This window comes from Ammodytes marinus (genome assembly GCF_949987685.1).
Source record: "Ammodytes marinus genome assembly, chromosome: 9".
Classification (NCBI taxonomy): Eukaryota; Metazoa; Chordata; class Actinopteri; order Uranoscopiformes; family Ammodytidae; genus Ammodytes; species Ammodytes marinus.
In genome coordinates this window covers 14,492,923-14,517,165 of record NC_137213.1, presented here as the reverse complement: position 1 = coordinate 14,517,165, position 24,243 = coordinate 14,492,923, and the positions used below count along the sequence as shown (strand labels likewise).

The 24,243-nt window shown below is 41.6% G+C and overlaps 1 protein-coding gene across 1 annotated transcript in view; it reads left to right on the top strand.

The window, feature by feature from the left end:
* Window positions 1-2,888: 2,888 nt before the first annotated feature.
* The window catches only part of agap3 (ArfGAP with GTPase domain, ankyrin repeat and PH domain 3), a 259,851-nt gene continuing 238,496 nt past the window's right edge, over window positions 2,889-24,243 (top strand). The window contains exon 1 of the mRNA XM_080033721.1: window positions 2,889-3,622. Coding sequence (XP_079889847.1) covers window positions 3,253-3,622 — 370 coding nt within the window. The 5' untranslated portion in view covers window positions 2,889-3,252. The remainder of the gene's footprint in view (window positions 3,623-24,243) is intronic.

Here is a 24,243-nt window from a genome sequence, read left to right as displayed (position 1 = left end):
GGCCCATTTCAGAATGGTTATCATATTACAGGACCGGTTGGATTATAATTATTTAAGCAAAATGGGTTCATCACTTCAATTGTGCCGCTGTGGGGTTGTGAATTTTCCCTATAGGAATAACAATGTCTTGTCTTAATATTTAATAGTGCATCATAATGTATTTGTTGATTATATTTTATAACACTAATCTGAATTTGTAATTTAACTAGTAACTAAGGTTACAAATAAGTTGTGCAGCAAAAAGTAAAACGGTTTCCTCTGTAATGTAACAGAGTTTAGGTAAGAAGTAGGGGAAAATGGAAGAGCAAAGAAAAGATCAAAATTGTACTTAAGTAGTCTAATTGAGGATATCTTCTTTGTTAGTTGCCACCGCTGGCCTTTTGCCAAAAATGGAAAGTGTCACAAAGTGTCTGGATGAAATGATGGTCCCTCATAGTAGTGCCAACATTATCATGTGTCACTGTCAATACATACTAAATGAGCCAGAGAATTAACTGCATAATTCATGTGATTGCTCATAGCATGATGTAAGCCATACAAGTTGCAGATAATCAGAAACGTGAAGTTAGTGCAAAAATATTGTATCAGAATATCAAATTATTTAAAGATCCACAAAATGTCATTTGTGGCTCCCTGCCGCTTTTTATTAACCAGAAGAGCTCACCTACAAGCAAGTAATTGTTGTGCAAAAGGATGATGAATGGAACATTGCTGTGAAATGGAAAAGTGGAGAGTGACAAAATCTTTATGGCCAGATTGAAAAATATAAATGTTGTTTACTAAAATAAAGTGCCACAAGATGAGCGTAGTAATGTTTGGGAGGGTAAGTTCCGAGTGTGGTCAACAGATGGAAGCAGAAGGCTGACATATACAGTAAAGTGTGTTACATAAATAGAGGGATATGTTTTATACTGTCTTCAGATTCTGACATGGTATTATAAAGAGTCACTTTCCATAAAATTATGTTCTGTCGCCTTCAAACATGCCAAGCTACATAAAAGTGGCTACTCAAGATTGTTGCTAGTTGTTAATTTGGCTTACGACAGGATCGGCTATTAATTTATAGAAAAAAACATCAATAATGATCATAATCTTCAAAACAGCAGGTTCCTCTTGCTGCTGAATCTTTAATCGCTCAGACGCAATGCTGCTGGAGCAAATAACAAAGAGTTATGTGTCTGTGCAGCTGCTCAGAGATGTATATTACCATATCCAATAAACAGGGTTGGTTACATAACAAATGAGATATATATAATTACATAAATATGCGAAAGAAAAACTTTCAAATGCATTACAAAGTTATTGAATGCCATGTCACCCATTCAGGTTGTATTGGAAACCACTGCCACTTTATAATGCCTTTAAAAAAAATACTGAACAAAAAAAAATATGCTAAAATGGGAATTATCCAAATTATCATGTCCCCAGGAAATCCCTCCTGTGGTAAAACCAATATTAATCTCCAGATGAGAGGTGGGTTTCCTACTGTTACTGTACTGGGAAGACTTATGAAAAATTGTAATTGCACTCTGTATTATTAATGTGTGAGAAGATATCTCTGAGCCGCAGGCTGCCTGGGAGTTCAGGAACTGTACTGCTTGAATTTTTCCTTATTAATATTTGACTTATTTTAGATAGAACTTTCTCATGTTTTCTTCTTCTTTGCAGCGTCAAAAAACGGTCAAGTCACTTGAGCTGAAAGTGTAACACACTGACACTGCAGACATGCAATTGCCATGTGTCTAGCTGTGTTCAATGAGTCATCATCTGCTACACCACGCTGCTGCACCAATACCAGAACCTTGACTGACTGTGACAGTCATCTGGCCATTGACAGCTGTTGTTGTAGTGCGCATTCAAACCAGCAGGTGGATCTGTCGCCTCCTTTTCAGTTCAGGCCGACCCACACACCACTCTACTTCTCATGAGATTCCTATAATGTAAGAGAGAGAGAGAGCCTGTAGTAATATTTGATGATGCATGATGTGGAGAAAGTTGACCCAAGGTTTCATACACAACACAGGTAGCCTATGTGTTTAAAATAATAAAGGGAGTGACACGACTATGCTTTATCACTGCAATGTAAGGGTTTACCCACATGTAAATATATTGCAAATAGGCTACATGGGCTATGCGTAGGCCGAAGAGATTGGTGTTTGGTATTTGAACAGCTGTGGTTTTGAATCTGAATTGCCCAGACATCCACCGATACGAACTGTTCAAAGACAGCCTACATCATGGAGTAGGCTATATTGGAGTTAGGCCTACAAGAGAATAAACATTTTGCCCAAATATGTCTCTCACATGTCTTATAGGCTATCTGAGTAGGCATACGTGCTTACCTGCGTGCCAACGCGCAAGCGTGCACTTTGGAAAGTGGGAGTGTGTAGGCCCACATGGGATAGGCTTATAGCCTAGGTCTAATCAATCGAGGTGATATAAAAGAAAAACATTATTTCTAATTTGGCTTAATAGCAGCATCTACGCTTGCGTCTAGCAGCAGTCGTTTGTGTGTGTGTGTGTGTGTGTGTGTGTGTGTGTGTGTGTGTGTGTGTGTGTGTGTGTGTGTGTGTGTGTGTGTGTGTGTGTGTGTGTGTGTGTGTGTGTGTGTGTGGTGTTGCATAACTGTCAGGTAGGGGTAGGATATTATAATGATGCACGTTGCGATTCTCTCCCCCTCCACCAAATCCAATCACACCCTCCCCCCTCAAAAATTACGTGATGGGTGACGTTTTAGCATGCGGAGGAGGGCTCTGGGCAGGGACCACTTGGACCAAAGAGGACTAAACGCTATTTCGTTTCAGCGTAGAGACAACGCATTCAAGGCAGAGGACCAGCTAGGGCGCCTCGCTGAAGCCTAGCCCATTGTCTCCTTCAAACAGAGCAACTGAGGAAAACGGCTTTGACCAACACAGCGGTGTGGCCCATATAGGAGTGTCCAAGTGGTAGGCATTGCGGGGTTTGTGCGAGCCACTGAAAAGAAAGGGCCGTGGATAGATCTGGCCAAAATAACGGAAAATGAATCACAGTCAAGTTTTAGTAATATGAACAACAGCCGCGTTTTGTTGCAATTGGCGACCAACTATTGATGCTTCTGCGCCGATCGTTTTCCAGACCATCAATTCGCGCGGACTTCTTTTGTTCGCTTCTTCGCCTGAAATCCCAAATTCTAGTCTGCAGATTTGTGCTGCCGCTGTAAAAGAGTTAGTCGCTCCCTCCCAAAAAAAGAAAGAAGAAGAAGCAAGAAACAAGATGAATTTCCAGTCGAGTGTCCCAGGGTCCGGTATCTCGCAGTCTCAGCCGGCCATGCCCTCTCCAGGCACAGTCCCGGTGGTTGTTCCCGTCCCGGTGCCCCAGTCCATCCCTTCCCAGTTCGGATCCGGATCGTCCGGGGGCTCAGGCGCGGGCCAGTTCGGTTCGGGCACCGTGTCAGGCCAGGCGAGCCAACCCGGCCAAGCGGGCTCGCAGCAGTATGTTCTGTCCAACTCAGCGGCCATCAGGGCAGAGATCCATCGGTTCGAGTCAGTCCACCCGAACATTTACGCCATCTACGACCTGGTTGAACGCATCGATGACCTGGCCCTGCAGAACCAGATCCGAGAGCATGTAATCTCCATTGAAGGTAAGTGTATGGGCTAGGCTTTCACTGCCGTTCGGCGCGATCTCATTCATTGAGGGTTGTAAGGGAGGGAGGTATGGGGGGTGATTTGTGTCTGTTTAGAGAAGGGGGGTCTCTACTTTCCTTTCATTTCCTTTTATGTGCACTCGGTAACAATTGTCATGGGCGCAAGCACAGTGTCAACAATCGCACTTTGAGGCTGGCTGGGGGCGTCGCCGATCTGATAGTCCTGCTGCTCAAGGAGTGAATCTCCCCCCCACCCCCCCAAATGCACCGCAGTGTTAACAATCAAATGTTCAACTGTACTCACAAGAGGCAGCCTGTGTGTGCAACTGTAGCCTAATTGGCTGCATAATGCCCTTTGCTAAAGGGAGCACTGTTTCCGCCTATCATCCACTGAAGTCCAGTTTTCTGTTTAGTTGTTTGTGTTTTTTTAAAAACCTATGTCCATGGCAGAGGCTACCAATGTGAAGTCACATGTTACATGAAACTAGTGATTGCCCTCAACAATGCAGAGAGGGAGAGAGAGAGCAGAGGAAGTGCCACTAGAGATGGCATGTTGGTCAAAAAGCCACTCTGCAGGTTCTTTGTCTCACTAGTTCGTCCAAATGGTTTTATACCTGACCAGGAAAGGATGACTGTAATTGACTGTGAACCAGCGCTGCATGGTGTGTGGAAAAGCTACAGCAGCTTGTCAAATTCAAGTAAGGGTGATGATAGTACACCTTAAATGATGGTAGCAGTTTCTTGCATGTTGCTTCCCCGCCACTCTCCTGCCCGTGTATCCAATCTATGGCCTGGTCTTGACATGTCATTCAGTGTACTGTCCATCAAAGTCAGCTGTCTGAAATGTACACGTTTTCACCTTTTGGCTTAGTCCTGCATTTGGTAGCATCATCTTGGTTTTAAAAATACATTACAAAATAACAAGCACGATGTTGCAGCACACACTCATTTTGTTTTGCACTCAGTTGTTTTGTTGTGTTTTTCTTAATTCTTAGAAGGAACGTGGAGTAGCTATCAGTGAAACCAACCAGCTCTTGTTTCTGGCAGAAGTGATGAGTTGAGAGTGGAAAGAGTGTTGTTGTATAGTGTTAGATTGTGCTGGCCATGACAATATGAAGACTTTGCCTCTCAAACAAAAATATGGCTGAATGGATATTTTGTCAGTCCCAGCTACACTTCCTGTATGGCGCTGGCCACATAGCCAATAGCAAAGATTTATGGGATATGTTGTTGAATGCCTAAACACAATCAAACATATTTTTGTTATTGTTGGATAACCTCAGGAATCAGTCAAAAGATAGGAGGAATCGGTGTGTGCAATCCACATTGAACATGTTTCAAGATTTATTTTTATTTTGTTATGTTATCCATCAATTAAACAGCAGGCCGTGACATCTTGTTCTGCTTGTTGAACAATATTTTTAAGTTTTGATCTTTACCTTGAGGGGTTAGGAGGACAGATCAAAAAATGAAAATGATTACCTGTTTTTCTCGTAAAGATCAATCAACCAGTGGGCCTGTGGTGTCTCAGCCCAACCATTTTTTTAATTCTTTTTTCTCGTGCCTTAGGATTGTTGCATAATGTTTTCAATGAAGGCAAGTCTTTATTCTGCTTCTTGATTTGACAACACTGGAGCCTTTTTATGAGCTAATTCTAGATTTGACTCCTCCATAACAAAAAAGCTTACTGCTTGCCTTATTCACAAACGTATGTTTCGATACAAAGGTTTTGTTTCTGCTACCTACAGGAAACTCTGAAATACTCCAATTTTAGGTCTCATAATTTAATTCATAATAAAAGAGTAACTCTCTTGTGGTGAACGTCACTTTTATTGTTGATCCTTACATTCTCATTCAAGCAGTTGGAGTTTGTTTCAATTACATACTTTTATTTTTCAAGAGTGCCCTTTAGCAACCCCCAGAAAAAGAGTGCAAAGAACAGGGTCATAGATATTGGATAATGTGCGAACTAAGCCACTGTACCTTTTTATAGCTCCCATAACATGACGTATGGATTGCATTATTGTCCACCTCTGCTTCTGTTGGTGGAGGAACTGGGCTGTCTGTGACACTTTCAAGCTTTGTGTGATTTTGATTAAAAAAAAATGGAAACAAGACCTGGGTTTCTGATGTTGATGACGTGCCGCATGCTAAATGTGATGCTCATTGATTGGTGTGGTTTGAGAATTCAAATCTCTTTTGTCACATTTTCTGTGCCTTTGACACTTATCCGTCGGAATATAAAGAAAACTGTGATGATTGTGGCACTGTGCCCACACCTGCAGGCTTGTACAAAATGTCAGACTGGGAAATAGTCAATCCCAAAACAATTAATCCACCAACAACAACACGGCCACATCAATGCAAAGTGAACTCCCCTGTAATGGTATTTTTATGAATCTGTTCAGCATATTGTTGGGGGGAAACTTTGATGTTAAGTACATGCTTGATTTGATATTTCAAACCTACACCGTATGTCAAAAGGCATAACAGATTGATGTTGGATGTGGTATGTTGGATTAGCTTTGATGTGGTCTACCTCCTGGTGTATTTGTTAAATGAGATGCAGCCTATTAACTGTAACTTCAACAGCTTTGAAGAGCTGCAGCGCGAGACATTGGCCCACTTGTCTTCACCTGCACTGTGAAACTGCAGAGATGTTCCTCTTCAATCTTGCATCATTTCAGAGTCCGTTGCTAAGGAACCAGTGGCTCATGCTAGAGACAGAGTGAATAGAAATTACAGCCTTATCATTTCTTACAAAATGAGTTCCCATCATCATTACCAAATTGTCCTGGTTTTGTTGATTAATACTACCTTTATATGTCATATGTGTAGGAACCCTGATATTATGATGACACTCCATTCTGGGATTTGTATTTTTTTTTTGTGTGTGTTTTTTTGTGCCTCACATTGTTCCAGTTTGCGGTGATTCATATTCAGGGAGCTGCTTGGTGTCTGTGAGCCAATTAACAATTCAATTCCAAGTAACAATTTGTTTCTGTCTATGGACAACTAAAAATTATTTAAATTAGACAATTAGAAGCGTGTTATTGTCGACGAGCTGTGAGAAAGACCAGGCAAGGAAATGTGCAAGGCGAATTGGCAGTGTCAAAATATAGAGAAGTACTAAGTGGTTGGCAAGTGTGGAAGACGTTCAATCCACAGGGCCTCAATAAGTATGTCCAGGTAATGGCTCTGGGGCAGAAATAGGCTGTTCGGCCCCTGTTGCCTCCAATTCCCCATCCAATACAGTGCACACAACACACTTAAGGTGGCGCTTCATTATATTTTGTGCAGAGACCAACCTGTATTCCTGTACTGTACTACCTGGTCAGTTTGCAATAATTTAATGGAACAGTTCCAGAACTAATTTGCCGGAAATAAAAAATTATATAAGGAATACGGAATAATAACAATAATAAGGAACTGACATACTGTATACCTTGCACTTTTTTGGTGGGGCCCCAGTGGCAGCTGGTTGGTATTCCAGCCTTGTGCCAAACCCACATAACAGCTTGGACCTATGACCCGAGAACCATCATTGACATGAATGCTAAAAGGATTCTAAAATCCAAAGGATTAAAGGTTGGGGTTGCTGCTGGAGCAAATCAGCACTTCAATCAATCAGACTAAATTGAAAAGTGCAATTTCCTGGACAATACTTTGGCTTTATCCGTGTGATGTCTTCAACGACAGGTAGTTTAAGCTTCTGTCTGAGAATAAGTCCATGGGAGTCGGCATCATATCAAACTCTTTGAGACTGTGTCCCCCGAGGAAACATGTTGGGGAGTTTCTGGATCTTGTCGGACACACTGCTATCCAGCAGATTGTTCAGATCACTGCGGGATGCTGCTGATAATAAGAAGTAAAGATTTGCACATAGTGACTACAATGCAATTCAAGAAAGAATCGACTCCATTTGGATCTACATATCCATTGTATAAAAAGTGATTATCCTGCATATAAACATGAAAACATGAGCATAATACTTCAATGTGCATCTGATAAAACCAAAGTTTGTTGAGTCTAATGAGCAGTGGCTTACATTGGGAGCCAATCTGTTGAAATCTCTTGATGTTGCAGTCTCCATCACAACAATCACACTGGCCAGTCTTCTTGCCAGTGGTCCTCTTTGAGCCTCACCGTGAAGTAACATTGACGATGCAGCAAAAAGCTGTGGTTTGCTGCAGAAAGTTTTTTTAGCTGCCAGCCAAGACAGACAAATCCAGCTGATGATTGCACCACAGCAGTAATCAACTGATAGAAGATTAAACCCCCATCCAGTGTGCGGATGAGTCACACATGGCGGACAAGAAAGGAAATAAATACCATAAGAAAGGATGTGTATCTCTTTTATTGTTTATCGACATCACAACATGTGATGTGCTAGCTGGGCAAAATATGTCGTCATTATATGTCGTCAATCGTCCTTACATTGACCTTAAAGGTTACCCTTAACAGCGTTCATAATGCACCAGTTAGAGTTAAGTCAGATAGCCAAGGTTATGAATAGTCATGCAAGATTAATAACTTAAGTGTTTGTAATATCAGAGAGGTTAAAAATGGTAATATTATTCGCAAATGTGTTTTTTGCTGAGACATGAGACATAAATAAGTGGCTAACACTGTTTACAACCTGATCTTTGAACTAGAGTAGGAACCTGGGTTTGTTAAGGGCCAATATTTGATTTGTTAGTAAGTAGAAAATAATCCAGATTGTTGAGATATGGAGACAGACAGCTGCAGTGATTGTGTGTGATTTTCAGATATATTTTTAGCTTTTCGTTTCAATGTGGAGTGTTCCATTAACATGGCTATACCCTGGGAATAGTTTTTTCTTTGGTCTCTTGGTTCAATGGGACTTGTGATTGCTACCCTAATTTATATTCGTATAAGTCTGGCAAAATAGTCTTTCATCTTCTTCAGTCTTGCTGTAGGTGGTTGAAAAGATATGTGCATGTATGCAGGTACATGGTGCCCCTACAGACGTGCTGACTTAAACATTTGACTCCTTCCTGCTTTTTAAACTTCAAGGGTGGCGTCGCACTTCCTCGGCAGCAGGTGATGATTATTGACTGAGGGTTATGATGTTGCATTGTTCTAACATCTTCTTGTATCTTGAGATATTACCGTGTTTTTAATAAAACATAAAGACCACGTTGACTTTGACATTGCTAACTGACACAGTCCAATGTCAGAGCAAGGGCGGTCACGTAAATCCTCTGCTTCTCAAGAGGGGTGCTTGGGATTTCAAGAAAGCAATAATAAGCCCGTACAATGGGACATTGTGTGCTCGGATGGCAATAGGGACGACGCAGGGAGATACAAAAAGGGCACAGACTGAAGACTCAGAGCGCTCTGTTGGCATTGTGTGGCACCTAAGCAGCTCCCTGATACACACTGCAGCTCTCTTGTAGTCCATTGCCAAGCAGAGCATGGACAGAGTGCTCATCTGCTAATCACACGCAGACAATTATGATAATGCATGTTTCCATTGCCTCTGAAGCGTGGATTTATTTCCTCCACTGAGATATCAAAACACTGAAATATCCTGATTAACATTGTTTTTATTGACCACATGCTGTCATGGCGTAGCTTTTGTGGTTTACTACTACAGTCAGTGCTGATTAATTATTATTCATTGAATATGAGAATAGAGGCTGGGTTTACAGAGGGTTTCCATTGAGTTGTAACAGTTTAAAAGTTCAGATTTGGGTGAATTTTATTTTCGAGGAACTGGGCTTACACAGTTGTCACTATGGGCCATCTGTGTCAGGGAAATGCCACTGCTACTTCTGCCAAGCGAACTCCTGTGACAATGTGCTCATTATATTTCCAAACTGTATCTGTGAATATGGATTAGAAACTGTTATAGAGTTAGCAATGTCAGTCAATACCACCAGCTGTGTCCCTTCCACAGCATGTCAATGTAAATTGCTGTTAATGTGGAATGCTGGTGTTTATAGAGTAGCTCAGTAAGTATTTACTAGTTGTAGATCCTGTGCCTAAATAAAACCTTGCATAAATACATCTTTGAGGCATGGAATAAACCCAGCAATGGCCTGTTTCTCTCTCTCCCCCTCTTGTTTTAATTTTAATTTTCTGTGTTCTGACTGAGTAACAAAGGAAGCACAAATAAATCGTAGGTGGGTATCTCTAGAAATATGTATATGCTAAATATTATCCCATTATTCTGAGGCATTTGTCTTAATAGGCTACCTCAAAATCCTGTAAATTGACATCTTTATGCTGGAACCACAAGTCCTTCATATAGTATTTGTGCATGCATTTTTGCAATATGCTTCACCCACCCTGTCAATTGTATATGTACAAATAGCAAGTCAAATTTTAGTTAAATGATAAGCTCATAAAGCTGTTATGCACCTAGAATATGTTTTTGGGCTGTAAACCTTTTCATAACATCGCTAAAATAAGGCAGGAATGATCAGAAGCAAACTAGTTGACTAGATGGCCTTCATCCCACTATTTTAGCAAACTTATAATTTATTATGTAATTGTTCGATATCTTGGGAAATACGCACATCTGCTGTGAGAGTTAAATCAGTAGACTTATACCACTGTCATGTCTGTCATGCTAAGCATGAAGCTGGAACCATGATATGATTAGCCTAGCTTAGCATAAGGATTGTAAGCAGGAGGAAACTGTTGGCCTATCTCTCTCCAAAATTCAAAAACTAATCAAACATTTACCGCGATTGAAAATAATTTCTTTAATTTGTACACAAACAGAACTGAAAAAAGTGACAAAAGAGACAGGACTCAAGGAAGTCGATGCTCCCAAATTTTGTTTTCCAATAAAAAGATACAACACACAACTTCCTGTAAAACCTCAAATCATTTTGATTTATTGTGTATGGGTTAAACAAAGTCTCTGTCAATTAGTGAGATTAGGAGAAGTTTTTCAGACAAAGCCAGACTAGCCGTTTAACCCTGCTTCAAGTCTTTATGCAAAGTAAGATAGCATAAAGCATCCTCGCTCCAGCTCTGCACTTAATATATGGACATGAAAGTGGTGTCAATCTGGCAAAATGGCTTACCATGATATTTCTAAATATATGCATTAAATCATTTAAACACGGATTACCTAGCAAAATTGTTTACACATTTTACTTTAGCTGCACCAGTGTTGGAAAATAAAGCGATCAGTCTGTCGGAGGATAGAGCAACAACATTGCTGTATCTCAAGTCTCAGTGGTCTCAAACACCACTTTCAACATGACAGTTGAGCCTTTTTGATGTAATGTGGCACAGATTAATCCGGGCACTTGAAATGTGCAAGCAGCTCCCATGACAAGTTGCCGAAGAGGGCATTGATAAAAGTATAAGCTTTTTTTGATTTCCCCATTCACTCGGAAGACATTGTCAGATCCTCCGCAGCATCTGTAGCAACCGAACCACCTCTGTGTTGAGCGTGACAGGTACTGGGTGTCAGCCAGGGTTATTCCTTGAGAGCATGTGTTGAGAAAACACTTCGCATCAAGTTCTACGTCACGGGTTTATTCAATCTAGAGTGTAGTAGTAACAGACTTTTTACCCCTGACCCTTAACAGGGGTTTGCACACGTGTCACTCTGAATGGTACTCCCTGTTTTCTGATTAGCCTAATACAGTGTCTCTCGTCAGTGGCTTTGGAACGATCATTACGCCCTCCATTGAAATGCATTTTGACACTGCACCCGACTCTTGACCGTGGTTCAGCAGCAGAGATGAGCTGAACTGGTGAGCTGTAAACAGAGCCTTTGGTCTGAAAGGCCTAGGAGGTCTTGAGGGGTCACGCTGCTATTTCTGCACATGCCCGGCTGTCCTCTCTCTCTCCCTCTCTCCCTCTCTGTTGCAGGACCTTAGCAAAAGGCTAAATGACGCTATCCTCCACAACAGAATGTCTACCATTGTGCTGCTGAACAAAAGGCTCTCTCTCTCTCCCATTGATCGACAGCTAATTCTTTATCTCTCTTGTGTTCTGAATGTGGAGGGGCAGTAGTGAGCTGGTCAGGGTTTCCCCTTTTTTTTCTTTTTAAAGGAAAAATGTAGAGCCTAGCCTACTCATCCTATTCTCTTATGAGCAGAGAGGAGAAGGTTGTTTTTCCATTTTGACATATTCTGACATTGTTAATGGATTGTGCGGAGTAGTTCTGGTCGAATGTAGGGAAGAGCCATTGAATTTTGGTGTCGAGATAATTTTGAATCCCTACGTTTTCACTACAGCAAAAGAGATATGCGTTGGCACCAACAATACATGAATCTATGGGTGTTCGACATTAAGCAGCTAATGGGGAGGACACATTACTTTGATGATTGATGCTGAGACAGCATGCTGTTTTTCTGTCGGTCAAATAATGTTTTTGCAGCTTTACCAAAAATGTAATGATTAATCCAGAAAAAAGATAAATGGATTATGAAACATGTTTTAGTTTCTCCCCTACAGTACATCTAAGGTTGTTTTTTCTTGTGATATTTTAAATTCACTTTTTCAAAATTATCTAGTTTTTGATGTTAGTGCCAAGACCGTGAACAAATAGGCTATAGGCTTTTCTTCTTCTTTTTTTTCTTCTTTTTTTTTACAATGTGTGCATCATCCATATCCTATGCTGGAAGTGCTCATGTTTCCTGCCAGTGGGGTAGGGCTGGAAGCAGATGGCTGCTGACAGAGGAAGGGGTTTGGAAAAGCAGTGAGTGAGCAACAGATGGAAAGGCGCATATGCCTCCAAGTCCCCTCAGCTTGCCAGCAGTCCCGTGACTAAACTGTGGGAAGATTCGGGCCTCATCCAGGTTGGGGATGGAGAGGGAGAGAGGAACATGGCGAAGAATAAAGTGTCCTTAGAATAGAAATGGTTATCTGAGACCAGTGTGTCTCTGGAAACTCAACAGTGGGGAGGATTCAGATTCCATTTAATTGGGGATGAATGGAAAATTGTGGCAGAGAATGAACCTGGAACGCAGCAGCATTATTTTTCCTTTTTTTCTCTCAATCTTTTACTTTTTAAAAAAAATAAAAAAACACCATTAAGAAAAGCAGGCAATAATATAGATTTCCTGTTAGGAATAGAAGCTCAGTTGCCTTTTTCTCTTTGAAGAGAAATCTGGTACTTTTTGGGACCCTTAGGGAGAATATTTTCTGCACTAGAGAGAAAATGCCGGATAAAGGAAGTGTGGCCTGAGCCCATACAGCATACTGTATGCTAGCTATACCTTCTGTGTTAGTCAGCTCTTGGAGAACTTTGTAATTGAGGGTGTGCCGGTTATTTAAAGCTCCCAAGGCTGTGCAGATGCGATGTAATACCCTTTATAGCGTGGCGACATGTCTGTTTCCTCGTGTCACTCAATCTTTCAAGGACGTGTTTGAGATTGTTTGTTTACCACACAGGTGGTATTCCTGAAAGTTAGTGTTTGAAACCTGCCGAACAAAAGGTTGAATGGCTGTGTCAGTCCATACCTGGTGGCATTGAGTATAGAACAGTTTTTTATGAGGATTATGTGTTTTACTTTATTCATTCTTGCTTGTATTTGTATCGTTCTGGATTTGTATGCAGCAGTTTGACATTTACTCTCTCAGTGTATCACTTCCTCCCCTTTTCTGAAGTTAGCCCTCTCTCGTCAGTACATCTTGTTTAACATGTGCCAGCTGAGCATTATCACCCAGGTCCTACATTCCTTTTGCAGTTGTCATTGTTTTGATGGTGTGTTTTGACATGTCCTCTGGCCTTGTGTGCGCGGAGTCTTCAAAGGACTGGCTTCAGACAACGTGCCATTTGCTTGTTTTCCAGTTTATTTAGTTGCTGATTGTGGTAAAATGAAAAGAGAGAGAGAGAGAGAGAGAGAGAGAGAGAGAGAGAGAGAGAGAGAGAGAGAGAGAGAGAGAGAGAGAGAGAGAGAGAGAGAGAGAGAGAGAGGAGAGAGAGAGAGAGAGAGAGGAGAGAGAGAGAGGAGAGAGAGAGAGAGAGAGAGAGAGAGAGAGAGAGAGAGAGAGAGAGAGAGAGAGAGAGAGAGAGAGAGAGAGAGAGAGAGAGAGAGAGAGAGAGAGAGAGAGAGAGAGAGAGAGAGAGGAGAGAGAGAGAGAGAGAGAGAGAGAGAGAGAGAGAGAGAGAGAGAGGAAAAAAAGCTGCAGAGGGACAGTTGGTTTGAATTTCAACAGTATTTATAAAACAAAAACGAAGCAAAGTTTGAATCTTTTGCTGAAGCATCTGTTGTTCGGCTTAAGTTTGAATGTTCAGGGATATTTTGGTCACTTGTTTTGTGAATCATAACTAAGCTCTGAGGAGGAGCCGGGGGGTGGGGGGGTGGGTGGATTTGTTGTGAAGAGATGTTTTTATTCTGTGGGAATAACTGGAGAGGAAGTGTAATGTGACCCCCTTCATTTACTGTTTATACCCCCGTTTCCTGCTCTTCCCCCGACTGGAATGACCTACAGTTGTTCCACTGTTGAATCCCCCTCTGGCCATGACCCAGGACTCATGTCACGCGGTGGGGTATGTGAACTGCATGTACAACAGCCCCCTCGAGGAACACAAGCACGGATCCCATTTTGGCCCCCAACATCTGAAGGGCTTTTTTCCCCCCGAATAACCTCCATCAAGAGGGGACATGGGCTCCAAGCTGTAAGGGTTTACTTCCTGTGGCACTCTTTGGCCAAATGTCGCCCCCTCTTTTACGTGTCTTAAGTTTGTATTTCTTTCCCTTATGTGATTTTTTATTTTTTTTAACATGCAAGGTTTGAATGGACCCTTTTGTCAATGGTGCATAGACCAGATGCTGCCCATAGCTGATAACTGCATTATTAATGAGAGAATACTTTAAAACTGTGGAACATTTTACCGGCGTCTGAAAACATTTTCTTTTCCATTTCGCAAGCATCTAATGACTCGTGGTGAGCATAAATCAGCTCTAATGCATACCCATGTTGTTTTAGGAGTGTAAGTTTATTGCACACTGAGCCTTTCAATCTTTTACTTCTCCAAAGGCAAAATGGGTAATATCTCCTTGTGTGTAGGGGAGCTTAATGACTCATTTGCTGCAGTATTTGTATACTTATCCGTTAATCATGCACCCTATGTTAAACAAAAAGTCATTTATAAGAGTCATATTCTCATAGCTCGCCAGTTAAGAGCAATGTTACTATGTTGATCTGGAAGAAAGAGATTCCCAGAATGCCACAGTGTTCGCCCTAGAAACACATTCCTTCTTCTTTTGTTAATGCAGTGTTTCCAATATGAGATAGGGCTGTGAGCGGAGTGACTGTAATGTCCTCTGTGTGAACGTGAGCCTGGGGTTGGTAGCTGCAGCTTCTCACCCGCTCCGGCTTTGGATGGCGAGATTTTCCTCATTTTAGGAGTCAGGTGTGAAAAGTGCACTGTTCAGCATGCCTGACACTGTTCTCCAAAGATGTTCTTCCTCTATTTTATGATCACGCACGAACCGACTGCTGACTTCATATAAATCATTGTACGGTTAAAAAGCAGGAATTATGACACTTGGATTGCCACACAGTACATCTAAGGCCCCTGCTGTGCTCTTGGGCCAGTTCTGTTGTGAAATTGGACCAACTGGTGTCTAGAGATGCTCCCTGCTGCTGTAGTAAAGTATAGTGAAGTGAACCATTTTGGCCAAGATATTTACTGGACATTTTATTTCACTCCAGCAAATGGGTTTCTTAGCTGCCCTGTGCTGTTGACTTGCAGGGCTCTGTTTTATTTGTCAAGTACTTCCACCAAAAACATGTTTAAAGCAAGGGATAACTCTCATTACTAATGTTTATGTAGGGCCTCCCTGGAAATATTCACTCTACTTAAGTGTGGCTTTACACATATTTGGCTTCAAGAGACTTTCCACTCAAAAGAAAAAAAAAATAAGGGGGGTAACTTTTGTTGTGTCAGAATCTGGCAACAAATCTGGCATAGGCCTTTACAAAATTGGGCGTCCAATCCAGGCCCAGGCTCCATTCAAAGCCGCATTTTGTCTGTTTTCTCAATAAAACAAATCTTCCTGAGGTCTCTTTATGCCAACGGGGCTTTTTGAAAATGGGACACTACTTTTACAGGGCTGGCGGTAAAGACACGATTAGTTGTCCACTTTGAAATCAAATCCTTTGGCCACACTCACACTCACGTTTGGGAAAAGGTCCATCTCACTGAACTCTTACAGTTAACAAAGTCAGGACAGAAGTAGTAGTAGGTCATTTAGCACCAGCAGCCCAGAGGAACTGTCCTTGTGCCTGAAATGAGCCTTCTATCTAGGCAGAGAGATGGGGACGGACACTGTTATACTTTTACTATGTAAGAGCTCTGCTGATGAATTTGTCGGTGGCTGAGTGTTGTGCTGTTCTGTCGGCGGATGGGTAGGCAGTGGCATGTGTTATGTAACAGGAGTAGGTGGCTAGAGTAGCTCTGTGTGTGTGTTTATGTGTGTGTGTCTTAGTGGTGTGCGCTGGATGTGTGAATTAACCCACACACACACAAAAAGGCTTTTGCCCCTCACCTGGATGGGGTTGTCCGTCCAGTTCAATGCCCCGAGGAGATAGATGTATAATGGGAGTTTGGGTTTGTCAGGGAGTAGGGGACAAGGTAATGGAGCGGTGTCATGTTTTGATGGCAGGGTCAGGAATTGGGGTAGTGAGGGTTGAGTCTGCAGTCTAGGGAATCCTCTCAACGCTACTTGTCTGGCCAAATCAATCTAAACAGTTTTTAGGATTTTAACCACTTTTTTTTTGCTACCCTGGCCTTCGCAATATCTCTAGGCTCTGTGAAGATAATTGCCAATGTATCGCACTGACTGCTGCTGGCTCAGTCAGACCCCTTTTGTTTGCCGCTGGTCTAGGACCAGACATCCTTATTTCTGACAAAGAAGAAGCGATTGGAATCTCATCAGATACAGTGAGTCCCCAGAGGGCGGGCTGACCTGAGATTGTCTAAGCCTGAGTAGCGCGACTGGATAGATGGGATGAACTGAGCACAGATTACTTTGCAGTAGTGCAGTTTGTGCAATCACACATGAGATCAATTCTAACCTTTTGGTCACCTTTTTAAACATAAATTAAAGGTGCTACGAGGAACCTCTATGATATGTAACAGCAAATGAGACCATTAGTGCAAAGGAATGCTATTTTTATATTGTTTTTCTTAATGTGTGGGTTCGCACATCCAGGAACAACAGCTGGCGTAGTAATAACACCACCACTTTTGTCCAAAAGGGTTGCAAGAATTAACACAAACTGAAAGTTCCTCGCAGAACCTTTAATCTAACATTTTAATCTATATAGTTCTGTTAAAGGTCACACAGGGACACGTTCCAGCATGCACAGGGTGACAGGAAGGAAAATGCGTAGTAAACTAGCGTCTGTCATTGGAGAGACACGCTCCCACTGAGTGACAACAGATCATTTCCACTCAACCATATCCGCAACAGGAACTGGCTAGAGCTTAAATGATTTGTTAATTCATTGATTCATCTGGAACTGTTTTGGTTACTAATCGCTGATACGTTTTTCATGACGTGCTAAAAATGCCTATCATTTAAGCTTCTCAAATGTGAGTATTTGCAGCTTTACTTTTTTATGTATGATGATAAATTATAACAGCTTTGAGTTTTGGACTGTGTTAAGATCACATACAAGACGCCCTCTTCAGCTCATGGAAATTAAAACATATATTATTTTCACCCTTTTCTGGAATTTTACGAAGAGCAAATAATTGACAAAGTGGTCGGCAGATTAATAGTTTGTTGCCTCCCTATAACAAAACCTCCCACCACCTCATGTGTAAAAGTTTTTACTTTTACTCTGAGGCGCTTTGCTTACTTTTTTTGCTATGTGCCTTGTTTGTCACAATACTGTCTGAAACACATCTAGTTTCTTGACTGAGCAAGCTATTCTATGATGCACTGTGTAAATTACCTGGTATGCTGGTGACTCATTGAAAATTCTTCTGGTTGCATATGACCCATGCTAAGCAATGCAACCCCTCCGTCTGCACTGACTCAAGGACGGGGATAGCTGCTGCAAAGCCAAACATGGAGTGGGTTCTGATGAGTTATTGGACATAAGAGTCCAAACCAAAAAGAGCCACTACACATGTAAATGTGTCCTCAACATAGAAGCAGTTTGGTCTGTTTGGTTGTTGTTTCTACGGTGCCTTACTCGAACATCCTGGATAGGGATGGAAAATAACACCCACTTCAAATAACAATTTTGTTGGATAACTTCAAAGTGAACACAAGGTGCTACGAGGGAGATTTTTTTTAATGTTCATCATATTCTGCAAATTCTCTGCAGGACAGAAGTAACATTGGCCTATTTATGGAGGGATTGTTGAGATAAAGTCTCATTGAACTCATTCTGGATCTGTGAGACCTGGATGGCTATAGAAGGACAGAAAATGACTGTAAATGCAGGGCAGTGACATTATAATGTATCTTTTTTTGGACAGGAAATTTGTTCGGTGACATTTTTTACGAGATTTCTCTCTGTCAGAATTGTTTCTATCAGGTCAGATAGAAGCAGAGAGGACAGCGGCCGGGATACATGAAGCATATATCTACTAACTCAATTTAACGTGTGGTCGTCAGCAGATTTTGTTGTCTGGGGATGGAAGAAACAAAGCCTAAGATTATGTATACTGAATAAGCAACATCTCAGATGTGATTTCTTTGATGTGATATCACTGAACAGGAATGACACCAGATCTCCAGTTTCGTAAAAAACAAAACACACACACACATTAATGTATAATTTTTTCATTTAATGCTGCTATTCTAATATGACACATAACCACACCAGGGCTTTGCTGTCGGCAACAAAAAGGTTTTAACTGTCACTGAGATATAACTGAAGTCTGACATCATTGATTTTATTTTTTGACATCTTAAAGAAATGTGAAAATGTCAACCCTGTGGTAATTCGTTCTGGTTAAAGCCTACCCTGACAAGTCACCAGACTGACTGCAGTGTCATAAGCAAATGTCAACAAACTTTCATTAAACTATTGACTGTCTGAGCCCACTGATAATTGCATTACTGAAACTGAAATATCTCCAACTTTGAATCATATTGTTTTGAATACAGAAATGACAAGAACACTGATATTTGACAGCTTAACTACCTAAAATGAAACATCAAAATCTTGCAGATAATCAGTCTGTCTACAGATTTTGTATTTTATCATGGCATGTGCATTACAATTACACACTGTAATATATATGGTTATATATCCTTGGATGTGTGATGGGTATGTAACTATGCACAGGGGTCATGTACGACTAGATTAGGGTATACTACATACAGGCAAATGGATCTATTCATAGTGGAAGACTAGGGCCTTATTGAGTAATCCACTGAGGTCTGACCAAATGATTTATTCTCAATTTAACATCTATTGAACTTCTCATTGATTTTCTTTTTTTCTTTCCTCTCTCTTGTTCCATCGCTGCATTTTGGCCCACCTCGATGGTTTCCCAACATCTCGCAACTCTGCAGGTAAGCCCGCTACAATGCATTGCACGCCCGTTATGAACACACACTCAAAAACCCAAGTCACCATATTGTTAGATATCGGGATGTAAATTTACAATAATTGTTTAGGGTCACACCTGGATGGAAGCATACATGATTTAAGGGGTTATCACAGATGCCACACCAGGCCAACTCTAAGTTTCACCGTCTGCTCTGTGGCTCCTCAAGCAGGACAAAGCCCTGACTCCCTGCCCTCTCACCCTGACTAGTTTTAAAAAGCCAGCTGTTAAATCGGCTGCAAGTTAACCGTGGCCATCTGGACTTTGCGTGTGACAGCAGGTAAACTGAGGGGCAGGGGACTCGCTGAGCACCGAATAAGGAAGTAGCAAAATATAAGTTTTTCATGAGCGGAAATGCCCAAAGAGTTTTACTTTTCTGAGTGGATATAAGACAGGTTTTCTTTTTTCGCAATGCGCAAGAAGCCTATCTACCCATAAGCCCTCTAATACGTTGACTCGGCTGATTTTATAATCTGATGAAGAATCGAGTGCAAGAAAAACGGGGGGCCCCCCATTAGCCTTAGGTTTCTGCACTGAATAGATTTCCCAGTGTTTCTGACAAATGCTCTGTGAAAGGCAAAGGAGCATATTGCCCAGGGCAGGTTATAAGCAGGGCAATACTGATGATGTATTAAGGGGGTTATCTCAGGAACACAAGGGTTTCTGAATCTTTTTCTGGAGCATGGGGGGGGGGGATTGCTCCATAATGATAACCTCCCGAGAGGATCGCAGATGGGGATGCCATCCTCTCAGCTGGCCTACTTCCTTCCCACTCATGACACGTAGCAAATTTGTCCAATCTGCTTGCGCTTCTTCTCTTGCTAAGCCAGCCATGTAATTATTGTGTAAATTGTGGCGGCCTTGCTGCAGTGGAAGGCGCTCTTCTTATGCAGAATTTCCATACGGCTGAGGAAACCCATGTGGCTCCACGAATCAATTGTGGTCAGAGCATGGCACGGCACGAGTTACAGGAATGTGTTTGCTAACAGTGACGCTGCTATCTGTTGGATGCAATCGAAAACGTACAAGTAGGAGTGGGGGAAAAATTTGTCTGCTTTACACAAAAGTACTAAAAGCTGAGTAAAATAGATGAGGATTTCTTTCTAGTCACCTGCATGAGGCTGGTAAATGGGACTATGAATATTGGAGGTCAGCCTAGGGTTTCTCCTCCTGTGTGTATTAATGCATACAATCAAAGGCGGTATCAGTAAGAGTTACTTCACACATGAAAGGGGACGCACCTTGTATCAGCAACATACCGCAAGCTCGTAATTTAACCTCGCCGGTGACTCAGTCATCCGTCATACCCAATAACTATACACTCAGGAGCACAGGGTCCTCTCATATTTGTTGTTCATTTAGATTTAAACAATAAAAAACCTCAAGGGGGACACACAAAAGGAAATTAAGCACCCCAAGGCCAATTGCTATTTGGGATGTTGGGCTCTGCAAAATAAATTGACTTGAAATTTAATAAACTTGGGAATTAACTTTCAATTTCACTGCATTGATTTATGCTCACAGAATTGTTGTTTGCAGATTTGATGCGAGTGCTACACGGTCCACACTCTGCAATTTATCCTTCATTATTTGCACTGGTCTCAGTGTTTATCATTTTAACATGTGCACTGACTCATGAGCTGTTGTCAGTCGAAATGTAACACCTACGCCCCTATTAGCACTGATTTTACCCACGGATAGAGGTCCCTTTGGTCGTTCTGCAGTCGGGGGTGAGAGGCTGTGGTTTGGAGCTGTTTGAAGTCCCACTTGACACCCAGCAGAATGATTTGGACTTTGTTTACTCTGCTTAATTACTTGCTTTCATCATATTGACAAGGACGGGACGGACTTTGTTATAGTTGGACACACAAATTACATCTAAAAGGTTTTTTTTTTAAAGAAGAAAGATCAAATATCACGATACACAACAGACAAATTTGGCCTGTGCACATGTTATGGGATGAACATTATGTTATAGAAACATATTGATTTATTTGTGTTCATATAGGTATTGTATTGGACAAAGTCAGAGTTAAGCATGCATTTAGTGTACATTTCCCCAGCAGGTGCAGGTGTAGGTGTTGAGTCCTGCATTAGATGTATGAGGCTAAAGATAAGCTGTACTGCCTCAGAAACTTAGTGCCACATTCATCTTTCTTTGTTCTCCTTAATTGATGTGAGCTCCATCTATACTTTTTTTTTTTAAATTATTAGTTGGCTGACTTCTGCATAAATAAACTAGACCAAATTTCTTTAAAACAAGCTTAGTATTTACCAGTCTTATCTGGCCACACCACCATGGAATGCATACTTTCGAGTTTTAATTAAATTAAAATGTATTTATGTCTACTTCAGAAAGAATGATTAACCAGTAACACAAGGCCATAGTTCACCCTCAGCATGATCATACGTTTGATTTGGTCATTGACAGTCATTCAGTCTTCCTGTCTGACCAAAGCATATCTATGTTATTTTTGATGCTTTTGGAGTAACTTGTTTATGGTTGCTCCTTCACATCCCAGCGCCTAATGACATGCAATTTGTTATTCATGCAAGTCGTAGCTCCTCAAGCAGTATTTGTGAAAATGACCCCATTTACTTAAATACACATCATGATACTCTTCTGTGTCAGATCAAAGAAAAAAATGTCTTTTAAGGGGCACTTTACACGGCCACGCAAAACGGTGCATACGCAGAAAAATTTCTGCGGTTGCACTATATCATTTACAGGAAAACAGCAAACGCAAACGCAAACGCAGGCATGAACCGCAGATTTTTGAGATCACCTCCGAGGGAGGATTTTTTGGAAAACTTAACGGTTTTGGTTTCCTGTGAACAACGAAACCATTTCCACTGATAACGCTGACGTCACGGCTCCGCCCTCACACATGCGCATTGCGTTTGGATATAAATAGGCATGCGCCGTCTTTGTAGGTCCATGTGCGCCAGTTGGAAAACAACAACAACAATGGCGGATCACCGAGCTGTATTCATTGTGCTCATGGACGTTGTGCTGTTGCTGATGAATTTGTTATCGTGCCACCAATCGCTCCTACAAGCAAATAGGGAAAGAGTTGTGCTCTGCCTGTTTTTCTAGCTAAATAAACGTGTGTCACTTCTATATGCCAGGGACACGGCTCTCTCTACATTAAAAAAACACTATCAGCGTGCAGCGGTTAAGTTAGGCTACTGTTCAACAAAAGGAGCAGGCTACGGCTTCACAGTAAAAGCATTTCACTGGCTAAACATTCATAGCATTTCGCTGGACACACGTGAGTTGACTTTTATTCTGAAGTACGCCTAACAGGAAGGTATACTGCTCACGAAGCCCCTTCACTATCAGCAAGTCTGCTGTTTTTCCGAGTTCAATGCGGTGAAATAAGCTTGTCTTTTACAATATTTGTAACCCCAAGCTTACACCAACCGCTTTATGAACGTTAGTGGCATTAATTTTCGGTTACAGTAAGGTTGTATGCATCAAATTGTACCGGAAGAGCTATCTACTAGGCTGTGTCACCGCTGACTATTGGCTTGGCATGGCTGCTACTTCAGCGATTTCGGCCCGTTTCCTCTGAAAACTTTGTGTACGGGTGAAGATGTCAGATAAATTGTGTCTGAACGGGTTTTTTTTTTTAAACCAAAAACGGGAAAACTCACGTTTTCACCGTGTAAAGTGCCCCTAAGTGTGCCCCTTTTTGTGAGTGCTGGCTGTCTTTTGTAAAGATCAGATGCTGTACGTGTTGTAATTGGCCTGAGGTTTGACAATAGAATGTGAAGGGAGGCTTTTTTTTTAATCCAGACTGGTCCAGACTTTTCTTTACTTTTTTTCCAGTCCTTTTCCTGTAAGGAGTGCAAAATCAAGGGATTTGAAAAAAGGAGCACACGCACTGTTGAGTCAGCGTGGGAATCTTTCATTTGCCGCCCTATGAAGATATGGCTTCATGACTTCTCCAGTTGGATGGAGTTACATAAGATCTTTCTGCTGCAGCCTCAAATGCTTTAAACAGCAAGAGTTATAAATCAACCTGCACAGTCGCAACAACGCAGCAGCTTTTGCCCGAGGACTTCTCTCATCTCTTCTCTTTTGTCCTCCAATTCCCTCTCTTTTACTCCTACCCCGTAATGTGGAGGACATAGAGATGAATGGGGAGGAAGATGATGGTAGCATTTTTTTTCTATGAGACTCCCCGTTTTGATGATTCATGATTGTTCTGTCCCTGGGCTCCAAGGGTATGCATATTGGTAATGATAACAATTTGGTGTAAAATGACATGATATGTTTCGTCTTTTTTCTTTTGTCACTTGACCCCTTCTGTTCACATTTCTTCACTGCAGTACACTTTGAGCCTATAAGTCGTAGATACTAAATATTAGTTTTTGTTTTCTCGCAACTCTTGCCACTTTCTTTCGTCTCGTCAACTTTTCCGAACATACGGGGAAGTCTCAAATTCTTTGTTTCCTGCTCTTTTCTTGCATTCTTTCGGCATCACATAGTAGGATTTCTGGCGAGCGCATCTATTGAAAGTCATCCAAAAGTTTGAGAAAATTGAAGCTGACGCAACCCTTTCCACGCTATAGTTGAATTTAGCAGTCCGTGCCAGCCGATTCGCTTTGCCAGTCTAGGACTGTGAAACTTTTCTGTGACGCGCCCGCTCTCTCCATGTCTTTTGCAGTCCCTCATTCTTCCTGCTAAATCCAAACAACTGTTTCTCGTCCCCTCTGTTCTTCTATCTCTCGCGCACACACGCACACGCACACAGAGGTTGTTACTCAGGCAAGTCTGATTTTTTCACTAATAATCACCCATAATAAGCTTAAACCAGATCTCTTTGCGGCTCTACTGTTGTAGAAAGGGGGGTCTGAAAAAACAATGTTTTGCATGGAGTCATACAAGGTTTTGTTCTGGTTTTTCAAATCAATGTTTGTCATTGATCGGCAATTCCTGCGCAGAAATAAATAAACCATTATTCAGTACACTTTACAGCACTACCACACAGCATCATGTTGGGCGACTACTAATAACCAGCTTAACACCTAGACGAAGCACAGAGACAGGGGAGCATCCGGCCTCCTTTGGCATATGACGGCAGGAGGAGAA